This window comes from Petromyzon marinus, chromosome 46 (genome assembly GCF_048934315.1).
Source record: "Petromyzon marinus isolate PM22_M1 ecotype Great Lakes invasive population chromosome 46, UKy_Petmar_22M1.pri1.0, whole genome shotgun sequence".
NCBI lineage: Eukaryota > Metazoa > Chordata > Hyperoartia > Petromyzontiformes > Petromyzontidae > Petromyzon > Petromyzon marinus.
The window spans coordinates 14,462,144-14,481,263 of NC_133712.1; the positions used below are offsets into that span (position 1 = coordinate 14,462,144).

At 52.8% G+C, this 19,120-nt stretch overlaps 1 protein-coding gene across 2 annotated transcripts; it reads right to left on the reverse strand.

Moving 5' to 3' along the window:
• Positions 1 to 1,520: 1,520 nt before the first annotated feature.
• SLC35A2 (solute carrier family 35 member A2) lies at positions 1,521 to 17,252 on the reverse strand. Of its 2 annotated transcripts, XM_032971594.2 has the most exons (6): positions 17,111 to 17,252; positions 12,138 to 12,242; positions 10,118 to 10,300; positions 9,694 to 9,845; positions 3,257 to 3,512; positions 1,521 to 2,915 (listed from the first exon to the last, which is right to left on the reverse strand). In XM_032971594.2, exons 1-6 carry the CDS (start codon positions 17,148 to 17,150, stop codon positions 2,488 to 2,490), a joined length of 1,164 nt encoding a protein of 387 aa, XP_032827485.1. In that variant the 5' UTR covers positions 17,151 to 17,252; the 3' UTR covers positions 1,521 to 2,487. The 2 variants fall into 2 exon arrangements, with proteins under 2 accessions (XP_032827485.1, XP_032827486.1); XM_032971595.2 differs by lacking the exon at positions 12,138 to 12,242 and having other exon boundaries at positions 17,111 to 17,250.
• Positions 17,253 to 19,120: the final 1,868 nt, after the last annotated feature.

A 19,120-nucleotide genomic window follows, 5' to 3' on the forward strand; every position in this document is an offset into this window, starting at 1 on the left:
AGAATTGTTCAACTTGCCGGTGAACGGAACAATGATAGTTGGCCCATCGTTAAAAGCTTATTAACGTGACATTACATTTTTTTGTCTGCGCTGGGTGGTGGACAGTCTTGAAAACACAAACCTTCGCCAGCTCAATAAGTGGCCTAACCCACAAATCACTCACGGATCCGAATATCGGCTGCAAAAAACCCAAGCGTTAAGCCTACATCAGGTCAGTTCAGCACGTAGGCTTTCGCGACCAATATCATCCATAATTCAGGTTTTTTTGGGTTAGATTGCATACACGCATCAGGTCGTAGGTCATACAGAGGTCACCGGCAGAAGCCAGAGCGAGCTCCCACACTCGACGAAGGTTAATGAAGACGGCGCCGTGACAAACGCGTCGAGTTTGCCCTCGGCCTGGATCGGTAAGAATCTGTTCGCCGAGCTTATTTTGTATCAAAATATCGGCGTAGACGGTATCACAAAAATTGACGGCGTCACCGTTTTGTTTTGGCGATGCGGCACAACCCCAGTATCCGATGGCACTCGTCCGCCGTGAGATCAGCGACTGACCGACCCCGAACTCAATCGTTGTCTTAAAATAATGACGCGTCAGCTTACAGTGCCGATTTGGCACAAACAGGGAACGCAGGAACGCAGATTCATTTTCAAATCCACAATCCCACCAAAAAAATATCCATCCCTGGCTTTTAATGTCACGGTGAAAATAGAAAACTAACAATGCCACCGCCTCCCCTCCGGAATCTGGCACGTGTCAGATTTTTGTGTTTTTTTAAGGTAAAGGTGCAGGTCTGCAATTACTTACTTATACCACTGCTGGCAGAAGGGCCTCTAGCACAGGGAGCCCTAGATGGTATTTGGTCTACTCTTCCACATTGACCAGACGTGATGGAAGAAGTGGGCGTCCGCACAATTTAACCACCCCCACCACGTGCGACCTGCCGATTGATTGAAGATGATCAATTAATTCGCATTGCTGCTGGGTGGACAGAGGCGATGTGGAGCGGGGGGGGGATTTGAGAAACTTGCATCGTCGTTCCATCTGCCGCGCCGGCAGATGGAATCAAACCGTCGCCCCCTTTGGATGGCGAGGCCGGCGTGCTCGTGATCACCACGGCACACCGTGGCAGCTCCCCCTCCCCCAGATGTGCACACAAGAGAATTAAAACCACGTCCACACCGCAGCGATTAGCTGCGCGACTCTCACGCGGCGGCACGCTCAGCGACAGCCGTGACTGGCCGCGACAATCCCGAATGACGCAACTGTTCGCGTCCAGGTGTGGGCAAAAGCAGTTGCGGGCGAGGGTCAAAGCTTCGCAGGCGCGACAGCGATTTCCTTCGCTCGCACAACGGATCGCTCGGCAGGCGCGGAGCCGGCTAACGGAGAGGAGGGGAAGGCAGGAAGATGAGGGCTGGAGTCACGGGGTAGCGGAGCGTGGAATGAGGTCGGTTAAATCGGAAATAATGAAAAGAATGAAGTGCGTGCAAAATCTTCCAGTTCAACGATTCTCACCGAACGAAGTTGAGTCTCATTTATTTACTCGGCTCAAATAGTGCGCTATGGTTTGGTCACGAGTAAGTCTGTAAAAATCTATCAAAATGTACACCAAACATTTACATTGTCTGACAGAAAAATAGTGTAAATATAAAAAAAATCGTAATCATTAGAAATAATAGGGCACAAGTTTTTAATTGAAAAGTGCTCCATCCCAAACAATAAGTCTGCCCACCCGCTATAAATCGTAGTCGAATTGCACCGATGTCATGCGACACGTCAAGAGACAAATGTATGTCCACGTACAACCCTCACAGTGGACAGTCCCCCAGACGATGACATCACAGGACTACTTCTGGAGTCTCTTCAAGAAACCTCCAACAGGTAAAGCTGAGATTGTTAGTCCTCAGAGCTGGACTCAACAAAATTAGATTACATTTTTTTTTTAAATACAAAGGCTTTTTTTTTTTGTTCAATGGTCGCTGGGCTACTGAGACCATCAACTCACGCTGCAATGGAGAAGCCGGATTTCATCACCGTTGTTTGGCGGTTGAACCCGTTTTTTTCAGCCGTGCCGGCTCATTGTCTCTGATCTCACCCAGCCACCTCACCCACTCGACCGCTTGCCCAATCGCCCACCCACTCGCTCACCCAATCGCCCATACACTCGCTCACCCACTCGCTCACCCAATCGCCCACCCACTCGCTCACCCACTCGCCCGCCCACTCGACGATCGAACGTGCACGATTTTACGCGCGTGTCGCGAGCGTCCAGAATGCATCTCATCGGCCGGATCCGGTACCGCCGCTGCACCTCCGGCACCAGCCATGACTCCGATCCTCCTGTACGGCCATGACTAGCCGAGGAGCGAGCGATGAAGCGAGCGACGGAGTGAGCGAGCTGTGCACATCTTGTCTAACACGCTCACCCCCCCCCCTCCCCCCTTTTCCCGTGGCCCTCCCCTTCCCTCCCCCGCTACCGCCAGCGCTCACGACTTTACGGACAGCACGGTCGCCCCCACCGGGCCCTTCTCATCCTCCTTCTTGGCGGCGGCGGCGCTGGGCCGCGGCGGGAGGCTGTAAATGTAAACGGCGCCGATCACCATGGCCGCCCCGGTCGCGAACAGCCAGTCGACATGGAAGTCAAAGAGGAAGACGGCGGCGGCGGTGGAGACCAGGATGGAGAGCGACGTGGCGAAGCCCTTGAGGATGTTGTCGGCGTACTTGACGACGACGGCCACCAGCAGGCCGCCGAAGGCCTGGTTGAGCACCACGGCCCACACGGCGGGCGAGTAGGCGTGCAGGAAGCCGAGCCGCGCCACCTCCGCGCCGTCCTTGGACCACATGGCGAAGAGGCCGAGCGCCGTGCCGTACAGTCCCAGCTGCACGTTGCGCAGCCACACCGAGCCGCCCGAGCCTACGGGCAAAGCAGGAGGAGGAGGAGCGAGGGCGATGTGGTGCAGGGACGAGAGAGGGTGGTGGTGGTGGTGGTGGAGGATGGGGATGGAAAGAGGAGGGAGAGAAGATGGCCAAATCAAATTTCGTGCACATTTGCTGTTGGCACCATTCCTACAGCGGCAAGGGCGACCACATAGGGTGGCGCTGCGCCTACAGACACGGCCTGCACTAGTCTAGCAGTAGGGGGCGACCGGCAGACAGAGGGACGCAGCGGCTCGCTGGCACGTTCACACGCATCGTTTGCTCGCCCGCTCGCCTGCGCGCCCGCCCGCCCACCCGCTCGCCCGCCAGCTCGCTCACCCTTGAGGATCTTCTCAAAGTAGACTCCGGCGAAGCCCGAGGAGACGCAGGAGATGATGACGGCGACGAGTCCGATGAGGTAGCTCTGGTCGCCGCCGGCGGTCGAGGACTCGCCGCCGCCCACCTGCTGCACCTGCACGGCCGCCACCCCGCAGAAGAGCAGCAGCAGCGACCCCCACTGCGCCCGCGACAGCGAGCGGTGCAGCATCAGCACCGAGAAGAGCGCCGTCGTCAGGATCTTCAGCTGGTAGGTGACCTGAGAGGAGCGCGCACGCGGCGAGAAGAGAGATGGCACAAGTCACGCGCGTCCGACGTTTCACTCCACGTGCTGGGAGCTTCTGAAGGAACCCGCCACCGCTCCGTGCATACGCATTAGGGCTGTTAAACGGTAACCGTTGTCGGAATCGGTTAAACGATACCACGAGTCGGGTACCGGCGATCGTTTGCCATGCAATTTTAGTGACGGATGCACAGGTTGCCGACGTTTCTCATCAGGTAAAGGCGCGGCCCTGCAATGTCTGCTGGGAGACGGGGGGCCTCAACTCGAGGATGCTCGGGCGGGCATTTGGCCTACTCTTCCGCGCTAACCAGACGTGTTGGAAGAGGTGAGCGTACCCACACTTGACCCCACCGCATGCAAGCTGCCGAACGACCAACGGGGGTTTATATTGCCGGGTGGACGGAGACGTTAGGGGGAGAAGCTTGCACCACTGCTTCAACTTCCGCCCCGCGAGACGGAATCGAGCCTGCGACCTCTCGATCTCTGACCATCGACCCCACCGTGGCGGCTCCCTCCGTCTCTCAGCTAAACGGTCGAACACGTCGCATTCATTGCTCCAGACGTGTCTGTCCGTGCGGCACCAGTAACCGTTTTTTTTTTTGCTGGATTCGGTGAATCCAAAAACCATTCCGACCGAAAACCCGTAGCAACCAGTTGAAAATGGATTTTAAAAGTTCGGTTTCCGGGTGACAGTTTTGGAAAACTTGTTCGAACCGGTTAAGTTTTCCATAATCGCTCAAAATTATCATATGCATGCCTCCCCCCCTGTGTACCTTACACTGCAGGTTAACATGCAGGAGCAGTGTGCGTTGCTAATGTTGCCATCACTTCGTTAATAAGCAACGTTAATTGCAACACAGACAGCCCAATACGGTTCTCTGTGCTGTAACGTGCTAAGGTCGAGTCGTGGATTCACCTAAAATTTCTTAAATTAATTTGTGATTAGAAGGAGATTATGTTTGCTGGGCCCTCCACATCAAGTGCGTAAATTGGATGGTTTTAATCTGGCCATAGATGGGGCTGTAATTCGGTCTTCCCATGAGGTCAGAAACCTGAGTGTCATCCTAGACACCGGTTTGACATTTGAGGCCCAGGTACGAAACGTTACCAAAATCTCATCTTCAATTACGCAACATGCCTCGACTGAAGACTTCATGCTGAGAGGCTGGTGCGTGCCCTCATTTGGTCAAGGTTGATTACTGCGCAATTCTTTGCTTGGTGGCTTTTCTTAAAAAGTCCTTAAAAAAAAAGACTACAATATATTCAAAACTCAGCTGCCCGGATATTCCTCCCGTCACCGACTCCCTGCGAAGTAGAGGATTCACTTCAAGATTCTTCTTCTCACGGCCTTGAACGAGTTGGCTCCCGAATATCTCACCACCGATCCGCTTAACTTTGATATCCCACTGCGCAAACTTTGATATCCGCCGATTCTGGTCTCAAGTCATATATTCCAAATAACCACACGTTGTTCTGTGCGAGACAGAGGCTTTGTGCAGCCAGGCTCTGCGATTGTGGAATTCCCTTCCTGGATCCATTTAGGAATCTGAGCCTGTCGCACTTTATAAATCGTGTCTTGAAACTCACCGGTGTTTGCACATGGGCTTTCTCCGCAACTTCGGCTTCGTGCAAAGGGCTTTGAGGCCTTGTTGCGAATTGTGCTGTCGGAAAACCGAGTTTGTTGTTATATTTACATATTTATATGGCAAAAGGGAGATGCGCAGACGGAGATGCGGACAGAAGCTGGGGCGGGTGCTGCTTGCGGGATACTGTAGAGGCCTTCTAAACGCCAAAGTACAGTACACACATTTCGCTAAAGGACAGTGCGCACATTTCGTATGCACTGTACGTTCCTCAAATGGGCTCTCCGTGACCCTTTTAATGATTTAAAAGTCGAAAACACTGCAGTTCAGCCCTCAACAGTTACAATTCACTCGTCCGGGATGTGGAGCCTTAATGGACTAATTTCTCTGTTGCAATAACACTTTGTCGTCGTCTGTGCCTCTTTTGGTGTTTTGGTGCCATCTCTTAGATCTGTTTATGTTTTTCTGAGGGTTTTAATTTGCTATAAATAGGAGCTGGCACTCGTGTACAGGGACTCCTCTTATTACGAACGAGTTAGGTTCCAGAGGTCTGTTTGTAAGTCGATTTGCTTGTAAGTGCCAACTTTACTTCTGTCGATGCCAAACACGTTGTACGGCGTGCACACTAAACACGGGGAATGGCTTTAAAAGTTGCATCATCTCCTGCAGACGTAGATGCCACCGGTTCTTCACGTTCTGCAGATGTAGATTCCACCACCGCCATCTATCGCGCGGCGTTTGAACTTACGACTCTCGGTCCGAACGGGCAACTGGACATACGGACAGGTTTGTTCATGTCACCGAAAGTTCGTAAGTCGAATGTTCGTAAGTAGAGGCGTCAACGTATAATTAACGGATGGCATTGATGGGATGCAATTAGCATGAATCACCCTATATAAATTACATTATTATAAATGGATTTATATTTAAATCAGCCAAATTGGGCAGGGCAACGATATCCACAAAGGCTTCACGGGGCTGCAGGTCCCCGCCGATTTTGCAGATGATATAAATCACGTGTCCTCTACATTGTTTAACAGTCAACTGTAACCCTAAGGGTTCGTGCGGTGGTTCCTAACCCGTTAATCATTACAAGTCATTGGGCTGTTTTCAGGAATTCTGGGTGAAGCTTACTGCTCTGTGTCAGTGCTAGCAGTTTATTTGATTGCAAATGTACAGTGTTAGGCGATAACAGAAACACAACAGGCAAGAACACAATTTACTGCAATGACACAATATCACGAAATGTACTGCAATAACACACATCGGACATAAATATTACACAGCAGTCCTGTAACGCACGTCAGCCCACTTAACATTAAATTCACTGTCAGGTATCTACGTCTGTGTGCTAGTGTATGTGACTATTTGTTGTGGGGAGTGGTAGTGTAGCGGTTAGCGCGCTGCGCTATGAACCCCTACGACCCAAGTTCGAATCCTGCTCACGGCCAACACCGGTGACAATTATCTGAACCAGTCATGGGCTTCCCCTAGGTCGACTCAGCCTCAAATGAGTACCTGGTGCGATGTGTAGTAAACATCGCCACTGGGGAGACAAAAACGGCCGGGTTTGGATGTTTGCCACCTACACCCATCGTGTGCCGTGCCGGCCTTCATAGGTGCTCGCTAACAGCACTTGCCCAAACAGTCTGTTCAGGCTATACTGGGGGATCTTTGTATTTTTTTCTGGCTATTTGTGTCTATGTGACTATTGCTCTGGTGGTCCCCATTTTTAATAAGGGATCCACACTGATTGCAACAACTACCAGGGCATCTCCCTCCTCAGTGCGAGGCCGGGAAAGATCCTGGCAATGATAATTATTCCACATTGCCTTGCCAGGAACGCTGAGAGGCTTGCGGAGGCCCCAATGTGGTTACACAGACCCCATTTCCTCTGTCTGGGACAGCGAAGGTTTAGCGAATTTATTGAACTGGTCAAGGCCTATGATATTATCAATGTCAGGAATTTGGATTATTCTTCATGTTTTCGGGGTCCCTGACCGTCTGCTCACAATCGCTAAGGACATTCATCATTGTGGGCAGCTCCAGGTAAAGCTGTATGGTCCGGAGTTAGAGCCATTCCCTGGTCACCTTGGGGTGCAACAAGGATGTCCTCTGGCCCCTACATTATTAAACATCTTCTTTGACCACGTAGTTCAAGAAGCTTTCCATAGCTGTACCAGAGGAATTTCCATCTGGTATAGATACAATGGGTGGCTGACCGATGCCCGGGTGCGGGATGGCTCCCTAATGTTATGCCGATGATCTGGTAATTGCTGCTCACTCTGAGGACTCGGAGACCAGTGCTGAACCTGAAGCATGTCATTAAGACCTTACCATCAGTCCCACATAAACAAAGCACCTGTCTGGGTATTTTGTATCATCCAATGCTCTACCCCCTCAACTCCCCATGAATGACGGGGCAGTTGTGGAGAGAGTGGAGGAGTTTCTATATTTGGTCAGTGTACTTACTACCAGCACGGATTTTGCAGTGGAGGTCTCACTCCCAATCAGTCCAGCGGCATTATCTTTTCGTCAGCTGCATAACGCTGTGTGCAAGCTTCCTGGTTTGTCACTCCATATGGAGCTCTGGGTCTTTTCAGCCACAGTTATGCCCTTCCTTCGCTATGCTTGTGAAATGTGGAGCCCTTTAAAGGGACATCTAAGCCAGCTTAAAAGATTCAGGCTAGCATGCCTACGATCCATCCTGGGTTTAACCAGGCGAGATCGTGTGAGGAGCTCACAAATCCTGGAACGATCCTGACATAGTCCCATCAGTGAGCTCCTCCGGCAGGTGAGGCTGCGTTGGCTGGGTCATGTGACCTTCATGCCTAGGCACCGCATACTCAAGCAGCTTCTGTTTGGCTGTATAGAGGGGGCTTAATGATTGCGGTATGGCCTGGAGAAGAGTTGGATTGATGTGGTACACAAGGATTGAGCTGATCGGACTTGCCAATGACAAGTACCAGCAGTGTCAATATTGGCCTCTTTGGAAGAGGCTCAAAAAAGGACGCTGCTGGGCAGTCGGAGCCAGTCACCCTCCAGCAACAACGGAGAGGGGAGGAGCAACACTGCCTAGCTATCAGTGCAGCGCCGGGCGGCTAAAACGCAGCAAGTTAGCAGTGAGGAGCACAGCTGGTGGATCTGTAAGTCATCTCAGTCAGTCAACCAATGGCACCTGGGTCTGTCCCATGCACTCCTGTCAGCGAGCCTTCTACACTTGACGTGGCCTCAAAGCGCACCAAGCCTGGCACAAGCGCATTGGTGACATCACCAGCACTTGGTGGCGAATGGCGGCTGTAGATGGTGATCATGGTGGTGATGGTGGTGTTGATGGTGATGTTGTTAATAATAGCTGCCCGGAGGCTCAGCAGTTGAAAGAGCAGATCGCAATCGGAAGGTCGCGAGTTCAAATCCAAGTTCGGGGGAGGGGTTAACTCAGCTCATCATCTTCCCTCAGGGGTCAATAAGATAGCTACCGCTTTGTGGAAAAGTTCAACAGTGGTTGTCCAACAGGAATGTGGCATTTCCACGGCTGCATACTGGCCCGTGTGTGTGATGTGACTATCACACACCGGAGTCTCAGTGTCTCCCTCTCACCCTCAGCTCTCATGTTGACTGTGCAGAATCAGTCTCGCGTGGCTTATGAACACATCTCACTTTGTGACTGAGGGACTGCAGTCGAATCTGCCCTACAGTGTCACAGGCTTAGGGACTGCAGCCTTTATATATAGAACAAAAATTACCATTCGAGCTGCAGTGCAATTTTTATTTATTTTTGAACCAGTAACCGAGTCCATGTTTTGGGATTTTGCTTCAGATGTTGTTTGGTTAAAGCCAGTTGTTCACAGCGCAAACAAAGACAAAGATCCCCCGTGTAGCCTTAACAGACTGTAGGGGCAAGTGCTGTTAGCGAGGACCTATGAAGGCCGGAACGGTACACGAAGGGGGTGGGTGGCCAGCACCACGCCCGACCGCCTTTGTCTCCCTAGTGGCGATGTTTACTACACCACACCAGGTACTCATTTGAGGCTGAGTCGACCTACGGGAGGCCCAGGACCGGTTTAGTTAATCGTCACTGGTGTTGGCCGTGAGCGGGAATCGAACCCGGGTCGCCGGGTTCATAGTGCAGTACGCTAACCGCTACACTACCACACACACACACAAAGACAAAGATCCCCTGCACAGCCTTAACAGACTATTTGGGAAAATGCTGTTAGCGAGTAGCACCTATGAAGGCCGGCACGGCACACGAGGGGGAGGGTGGCCAGCACCACGCCCGGTCGCCTTCGTCTCTCTAGTGGCGATGTTTAAGCATTGCACCAGGTACTCATTTGATTTTGGGGGGGGGTCCAGGACCGGTTCACATAATCGTCACCAGTGTTGGCCGCGACCGGGAATCGAACTCGGGTAGCCGGGTTCGTAGCGCAGCGCGCTAACCGCCACACCACCGCTCCCCACCGCACACACCACGCACGCATACGCACATCACGTACACCTACCACACAACAAGACGAACTACGCGCACCACACATCACATGCATACACAGGCCACACACACAGACCACGCACACCTGGAAGGTGGCTGCGGGGAGGTTGGAGATGGCCACGTACTGCAGGTTGTTCTGCAAGGTGTAGATGACGGCGGGGACGCCCAGCTTGAGCGTGTCCGCGGGCTGCAGCACGATCGACTCGTACAGGTACCGCAGCCACTCGCACACGTTGCCTGCGCCATCCGCGCATTTGACGCACGCGCACATCAGAGTATTAGCATTACTACTACGACGCTTGATGACCCGGGGAAGCCGAATCTGCCCGCGTCTTTGAATGCTCCCCCGAGTCTGCACCGCGTCTCCGCACCGTCTCCCTGCGTCCCCACCGCGTCCTCCCGCGCCTCCCCTTCAACTGCCCCGAGTCTCCCTGAAACCTCCCCGTCTGTACCCACTCACCCACCCCACCCCGCGTCTCGTCAAATTCTCCCCCCGGAGCCTCGCTCACCGCGATGCTGCAGCAGCAGCAGCACGAGGCACGTGAGCATCTTGAGCAGCTCGGCGAGCACCACGGCCGTCGTGTAGAAGAACTTGTCTCCGGGCAGCGTGCGCACGTAGCGGATGCTGAGGATGAGCGACGCATTCTGCACGACCAGCACGGCCAGACTCACGTACTTGAGTCGTTCTTTGCCTGACCACAGTGGGGGGGGGTGGAGGTGGGGGGGGGGGGGGCAAGGGGGGGGGGTTGGCAACACCTCCGTCACCCAGCGCCAATCGCTAAGAACACGGCTAGACTCTTTGGCGGCCGGCATGCAAACATGGTGACAGACACCACCACCAACAGATTCAGCCACTGTCAACCACTCAAAGCACGCGCCTACTCGCGCACGTTTACGGCGATAATCCCACCACACTGACCAGACCTTACACCTAACCACACTCGCCAGCCAGCCAGACCCAACGCCTAAACCTAACCACGATAGCCATCCAGAATCTACCCCTAACCACGTTCGCCAACCAGACCCTAACCTGAACCACACTAGCCAGCAGGACCCTACCCCTACCGTTAAGCAATTAGCCAGATAGCCACTAACACTAGCCCTACCCTTAATTCACTCACCAGGAAGCCACTCATCACCGAGCCCCACCTCCACGTTGTTCATTTGGTTTTGTTCGCGTTTCAGATTGAAGAAAATAAAAAAAGACGACCGTGTGGAATCGCTAATGGCCAAACATGCCAACGCTAATTACTCGACTGGGTCTACACACAGCGGGCAACATCGCCACCCCGACTGCAAAAAACCTGGCAGGAATCTCCCGAGTCATGAGACCCAGTGAGGCTTTTCCTGGGTAAACAAGCGTAGTAGTAGTAGTAAATAATAATATGAATACAAGTGTCGGGCGTTGCGAGCGCCTGGGTGGGGTGGGGACGAGTGGGGGCTCCTGGCATCCCCGGTATTCAGGGCCATTGTGCGTCCCGTGTAGGCGCCAAGTCCGGTCTCTGGTTTCACGAGATCCCACGACGAGATGACGCGCGGTTCCACGTACACAACGGCAAACACACAGATCCCCCACCCCGACCCTCCCGTATGGTCTTTACCTGGCTGTTGGGGTGAATGCTGTCGTAGCGAGCACCTATGAAGGCCGGTATGCCGCACCTATTAAGTGGTGGGTGGTCAACACCACGCCCGGCCACCTTTGTCTCTACAGTGCTGTTTACAGATCGCACCAGGTATTAATTTATAGGTGAGTTGCCCCCAAGCGAGGTCCAGGGCCAGTTCAGATACTGGTCATCGATGTTGGCTGCGAGCAGGGATCGAACTCGGGTTTCGAGGTCCGCAGCACCGTGCCCCAACCACTGCGCCACTGCTCCCCACCAACGTGTGTCCACACACACACACGTTCACATGTACATGTACGCGCTCACACGCTCACTACGCAATGTGCAGTTGTGTTACAACAAAAGAGACTGGCGACGATCCATCACCAACGTCAGCCACGGCCAATCCACTGCTGGACGAAGGCCGCCCCGAGCCATCATCATGAATTGTCTATCCAGTGCTGGAGGAAGGCGTCCCCATAACGGCAGCGAACCTGCCTCACGATCCTCGCGATGCAATGATGCCTGCACACGAGCCGATCTCATAGCTCCAGCTCCTTGACGGACGGCGTCTCGGACGCGTTCCCTGCCTGGCGTGAATCTTGACCGTCGGCGAACATCGCCAACCGCGGACTTGCCAACCGCTCATTCACGTGCACACGGTTTATTTATTTGTGCTACAATTTACCAACCGCGGACCTGCAAATTTGAGTATCCACGGGTTAAGCACGTGTCCGCAACACGAACTTACAAATTCTGCGGGCGCCACGGTTCTCCTTCGCGCCACACCGCCACCCGTGGCCACCCGAGGCCACCCGACGCGCTGCACAGCTTACCGCTTAACCTCGGAACGCTCAAGCGGCCAGCGTTAATTTCATTTAGAGGCGCAGCGCCGCTGGTTTTTTTAAAGACGTTGTACTGTACTCACCGCAGAGAACCGCAGCGGCACGACCGCACTCTGCGACGGCTGGCGCCAAACTGTGCCACACGCCGTCCCGCATGGCCTTGTGGGTGCCTTGATACGTCTTCCGACCTGAAGACGTACCGATAAAGTTATTTCATTTTTTCTTCCGATTGCGTTTCCGATAACGCGCTCGATCTGTTATTGATGAGCCGGAAGAAAAGGGGGAGGCTGGGCTGAGGCCCTCCTCCTTCTAACCGCCCCTTCCCCCATCATCTCATTGTCATCGTCATCATCATGGTCGTTAATATTAAAGGCATGTAAAGTGAATGTAATGTTTATTGTTTGATTACGTCATTGTGTCATGTACTGTATTGTATTCGTGTTTGGTGAACCAACAGGAAAGTCAGTTGACCTATGACGAGTCTGACCGTGGCCATGGTTCCCCTAACCCAGATATGGGCAAAGTACGGCCCCCGGGCCGTATACGGTCCGTTAGGCTTTTTAATCCAGCCCGCCGAACTTGTCCAAATATTATTATTAAATTACATTTTCCGCTTCTCCTGTAATGCCCCCATTTCCCCATTAGATGGCGCACTTTGACCGGGAGTTACGACACGTTTTTGTATTGTTCATGTTCGTGCAATGTGTTAAACTGCCTTGCAAATAAATGCTTTGATACCTGTTAAAGGCCAAATCCTTTCATGTAATGATTTTTACATGTCATTTATATTAGTTCACACAAACACTCCATCCATCTGTTCCTGGCCCGACCCCTCTGTAAAATTTTAGAACCCATTGTGGCCCGCGAGTCAAAAAATTTGCCCACCCCTGCCCTAACCCCCCATGTCCCAAAGGCCCCCTGTACTTTACCAAGCACGGATGTGCCTAACCGCGGCCTTTTCCAGGAACCTAACCCCCGGTGGCAAATAACATTTATGACATCATCATCATCAATCTTATTTCCTCAATGGCGAGTGCTGTTAGCAGGCACCTATTGAACACCAATGATGACCGGCGCGGCGACACGGTGGGAAGGTGTGGCCGGGAACCACTCTCGGCCGTCTTTGTCTGCCCAGTACTGATGTTGACACACTGCACCAGCTGCTCATTTAAGGCCAAGTCGACCTAGGAGAGAGCCCGAAACTGGTTCAGGTTTCACTTGCTACCGATGTCGGGCTGTATCCAGAGAAAAAAAAATCAGGTTTGCCGGGTTCGTCGCGCATTTACAATCCACTGTGCCACCCCTCCCCAAACAACTATCCACATACGTACGCACAAGATCACAGCAGTTCCTATTGATGTTGAACTAGCCTTGATCCTGTACTTATCTTATTTAAGCGCACACTCTCTCTCATCCTTGCACAATCTTCTGTGCATACATGTTAACTTTACAGGCAGTGATATGTTTAAACAGAACGACCCACCTTTACGGAAGTATTTATGTTGAACTTATTTTGCACCTTCAGTAGTCAACCGTGCTAATCACCGATTGTGTCATTTTCCACCAAGATGTCATCATAGCCAAAGCCATGAAAGCATTTGATTCCTGACACACTGGCAGAGACACACGCACTGACTGTCCACCAACCATGGTGTACGCGAGCCTGGCTCTACTGATGAGACGTTGAAAGTCGAAACCGGTCCAGTTTGCTTGTAATAATTCAATGCAACTGAACTGAAAAAATATCGCTCCCAGAAGGCCATGTGGCTGATGGGATGTGGAAAATGACACAAGGATACACACACGAAGAATGACTCAGACACAAAACCAGACACACAGATACACACAAAGACACCTCGAGACAGGCACACAGACATAATGACAGGGAGACGCACACACACACACATGGACACACATATAACATACAATGACAAAGCTGCTCCTTATAGCCCGATAAGACTGTTGCAGGAAGTGCTGCCACCATAGGTGCTCGCAAATGCGCATAAGCGCACGTAGAGTGTCACACGAAAGAGTGAAACTACTCGCGAAGGTTAACTTGTATTGTTGTTCATAAAGACAACAGCTAAAATCTGCACTTCATAAAATCAAGTTAAGAGCAATAAGATGAGTTGCCACGTTGCGGACGTGTTCCAGGTTATAAGGCACACCGCAAAGTAAGACGCACCCCAAACTCTTGCTCGGTGACAATTAAGGTGTTCAAATATGGCCTCACGCGCGCACACACAAAGACCAAGATGAAGATGCCTCGTGTAGCCTTGACAGACTGTTGGGACAAGTGCTGTCAGCGAGAACCTATGAAGGCCGAAAGCTTGTGCCAGATGTCAAAAAGGTTACTCAGACCTCCGGTCAAATACACACCATGCACCCCGAATGCACACACATGCACGCACGCAAACACACCACCAAAATCCGCCATTCGCCACTCAGTGGCGGTGACGTCACCACGGCGCTTGTGCCAGGCTAGGTGCACCCCGAGGACACGTGAAGTGTCGACGGCTCGCGGGCAGGTCCCGAAGAGTGCCGCAGTGACGACACTACCAGCTTGGGGGGGTGCGGCCATCGGTCAGGTGGGGTCGCAACACTGTCGAAAACTTCTCTCATGGTGCTGGATGTAGCTTTGGCTATCACGGGGGGGGGGGGGCAAGGGACCCCCTGCCCCCACGCTAGTTACGGTACTCGTCACGGGACAGGTGCCATGGGTTGACTGTGCACACCCCCCCGCCCCTACTGTGTCAACTTGCCGCGTTTTAGCCGCCCGGGCGCTCCGCTCGTTGTTGTGAGCGTCGCAACAGGACGACTCTATCTCGAGGGGGCAACTTTAGCCAGCACCTGGAATAGGAGGTCATAGAAGGCATCTGGCTCAAAGGGCCTTCATCCCCTTCCACTGACGTTCACATCTTCGTTGGGGGAGGGGGGGCGTATGCGAGCCCCACAGTGCGACTCGCGGATTCACACGCCTCGCCTCCACGCTCCGATAACCCCCCTTTATTCTTGTATTCAACAGCAATGCCGCTCCCTGTTTTGTTTGGCAGTTCGCTGCCCCCGTAGCGGAGGAGGACCGGCCACCCCTTCATGGCCGACTGGGGCCACAAACCAGCCCACCGGACCCCCACGTATTCCACAGAGGACCTGGGAGGAACGGGGAATGACAACAGCCTTTAACTGCCACAGGAAGCGTTGGGACATTCCACGTGGCCGACCTGCAGTGGTTTTCTGGAGGAACCCCGTGGGGGGAGTGGTGGGGGAGGGTTCAATCCGTCTCCTCGACGTGGAGTTTTGGCCAGAAGGGCATCAAACAACGCCATTTCCCCTGGGGCCTCCAGCAGCAAGGGTGATTGGGTGTTTCCACCGTGATATTTGGTAGAAACAGTACGAGTACTTTGTAAGAAACAAAGATGAAGATCCCCCCCGTATAGCCTTAACAGCCTTTTGGGGGCAAGTGCAGTTAGCGAGCACCTATGAAGGCCCGGAACGGCACACGAGCCGGTGGGGTCGCCAGCACCACGCCCGGCCGCCTTTGTCTCCCAGACAATACACAACAACAACAATACCCCCCGTTCGCCACTAAGTGGCGGTGACCTCACCACTGCGCCTGTGCCAGGCCAGGTGCACTTTGAGGCCATCACGTGAAGTGTCGAAGGCTCGCTGCTGACAGCAGGTAACGGGACAGACCCAGCACGTGCCATGGGTTGACCGATTTGAGACTATTCGCAGACAGGAATAGGTTTTACCCTTTTTAACTGGCACAAAAAACTGACACCTTTATTCAAGGCATCATGTTTGCAATAACCACAACACAAGCAGTCAACATGCAAACAACAAAAAAGACAACTCTGATAATGATATTGGCACTGTCCTTGAATTTGATTGTTCCACACCCGAGACGGCTTTTCTTAGAGCCCTTAGTCTCCACTGGTGTTGGACCAGAAGACGCCCAAAAGGCGTACGTACATCACCCACTGCCTCACACTCACCCGAGCCTCATCACACTCACCCCACACACTCACCCCCAGGCACACCCCACAGCGCCCACCTTCACACCACGTCCCAGATTGGCACCATCATAGCTGTCAAACCCACGCGGTTTAGACCCCCGTATTACTGCACAGGGAAATTGAGTTTTTAAGGGCCACACGGCGTACAGACGTTTCAATACGGGCAAAACATTTTTTTTAATATATATGTTGTATATTTGTTTGTGTTACTCCCTTGTGGTTGGACTTTGTAGGATGACCGTTGAGATTTATGAGGGCCAATAAGTTCTGAATTGGTCTGCAATAAGTTAGACAGCACTGATAAGGGTTTGACGGCTGTGCGTGTGCCTGTGCTTTAGCAACAGACGCTGCTGCTGCTCTCTAGAACCCGATTAGGGCGGCTACGGATTGCTGGCGGTGACGGCAAAACCGGGGTCGTGGTACCACAGCATGCGAGCCGCACGAAGCGATATGAACAAATCGAGTGTTGACAGGCGTGCACCACAAACACCACCACCAACACCACCACCACCACTAAAAACACTTTAAAGCCATCGTACTCTACAGGACTCCAATACTTCCCACAAAGACTCCACACACACCGCCGCTACTGGATTATAAAGACGCAGGCCTCCTGCCTCAAGTCTTGCTGCCATACACAAGGGGGCGCGTTCAAGGTTTGCCGTCTTATAAGTCGAAGAGACGCCTGGAGAAGAATCGATCTCGATTCCTATTGGGGCGGAATCGATACAAGACGTCGACCGTACACGTAGAGAATCGGCAAAAGCAAAACCGGTCAACTATCGATTCCACCATTCGCCACGGCGGGCTAATATCGATTCCCGAAATCGAATCGAATGAGGCATCGGTCTCGGCGCGTTACAAAAAAAGTATCGATACCGTAACACCAACAACCACCGCCGAACTGCCGGCAGTCAACGTTCTAAACTCCGTGACGCCAAATCAAGGCGAGGCCCGCCGCTGACACCTTGGGGCAGCCCGCAAGCTGTGTCCATAAAGAGGTTAGTGGGTGGGGTGTGGGGGTGGGACACTGCGCTCACGTTTCCCGTCGTGAGCTCCCGTCTCCTCCGCGCCCGCCATAGCTCCGGCTCCTCCGCGGGGCCGCTTCACAATTTGTTCACCAGCGGCGGATGGAGACAACTCTCACCCTCGCCACGCCCCCGTCGCGCCTCTCGCCACGCCCCCGCCACGCCTCTCGCCACGCCTCCCGGGCGTCGCGCGCCCCCCCTCGCATAGCGCCGATTGGTCGTGGAGCGTGCGCGCGGGGGGGGGGGTTTGCTGGTGGAGGGGGGGTGGAGCCTGGGCCAAGCCTCCGACCAATGGCGAGGCGGCACCGCCCCGGACTCCACGTCTACGCTTCTACCGTAAATACCGCGGTAGCTGCGGCGAGGCGCCACAACGCCCCCCTCCCCCCAGGGGCATCATCAACAGCAGGCCAGGCACGATCCACTGCTGGATGAAGTCATTTTATTTCCTTTCCCGTCCACAACTCACCACCCCCACCCTTACCTCCAACCCCCACCCTCCGGATCCTGCCGATGCAACAGCTCCCACCACGCGAGCTCGTTTCGTCGCTCCATCTCCTGCGGATTTTTGTGCGTTCCAATTCCGATACTCCAATTGGATATCGACGCAGTTACGTTTAAGAACATCGTTGGGGTTTTTTTTCGCTCAACGATTTTATTTTTTAAATGTTAACTTCAGTTGATTAACTTTCGCAACGCATTGGATTTGCGTTCCAATGCCGACACCGAAGTTGGATAATCGACGCCAGTTACGTTTAAGAACATCGTTTTTTTGTTTTCGTGAACCGATTTTGTTTCGTTTAAAAAATTTTAAACTTACGTTGATTAACTTTCTCAATGTATCGCCATGTTAAATGTCACGGGGCAATGTGACATTGTTTTTAGCGTTCAATGAACTCGGGGTGCGCGTATCGCGATGCGCGGCTACGCGGCGCAGTTCGGCCGAGTGGCTGTGTGGTTGTTGTTGTGTCGACAAATACAATTAGCGCGGTGATAATTAACGAGGTGATAATTAACGAGGTGCCCATCAAAGCAGATAGGATTAAAATTGTTCCTTAAAGGGGTGACTTTCCCCGCCAAACGTGAGCACCGGGGCATTTGCTGCAGCCCCGCCGGAGCTCGTGGTGGAAATTCCACATTCCTACGGCGGGCGGGCGGGCCGAATGTCTACCATAGGGCAAACCGCTGTTGACCTCCCCACAAAGCGGTTCCCTATTTTATCAACCCCGAAAGGGATGATGATGATGGGCTGAGCCCCCCACCCCCGGCTCCACCCGACTCCACTCCAACCAGGATTTGACTTCCACCGCTGAGCCACGTGGCCACCGTCTCCTCGTGGCATGTCGACACAACCCCGCGGATCTTAGGGGCAGTCCATAAATTACGTCACGCGATTTTGGACGATTTTGGACCCCCCCCCCCCTTCGTCACGACGTCACAAAAAGTCAGACCCCCCCCTTAAATATGACGTCACAAAGCTCTGCCCCCCCCCCCCCCAAATAAAACATTTCTATTTTGAAGATAAAACATGCTTCAAATCGCTTTAAACTATTGTCATTGTAGTGCGTATTTAATGCGGCGCTGCACTCTGATGTCGTAGGAGTGTTGTTATAACAATTCTATATTTATTTAAAGTTGCGCATTTTGATGTGACGTCACATTTCTCAAACCCCCCCCCCCTCTTCACACATCGTCACAAATGTCTGACCCCCCCCCCCCTAGGTGCGTGACGTCATTTATGGACGACCCCCATTTTCAATGAGAAAACGCGGTGTGCATTTGTGTCATTCCATCGCATAAAGTCTTGGTCGCAAAAGTAAAGTTCGTGGGGGAATAATAATAATAGCCATTTTTTAAATACTTTTGAGGCATAAGCAATTAGAAAATAACACTACCCAGGAACAAAAATCGTGTTACATAGTGTTATTTATATTGTACACATTCCAACAACGCACCCGTCAACCCCTTAGTGCCAACTTATTACAGACCAATTCAGACCTAAGTGGTCGCCCCGTGCCATTCTAA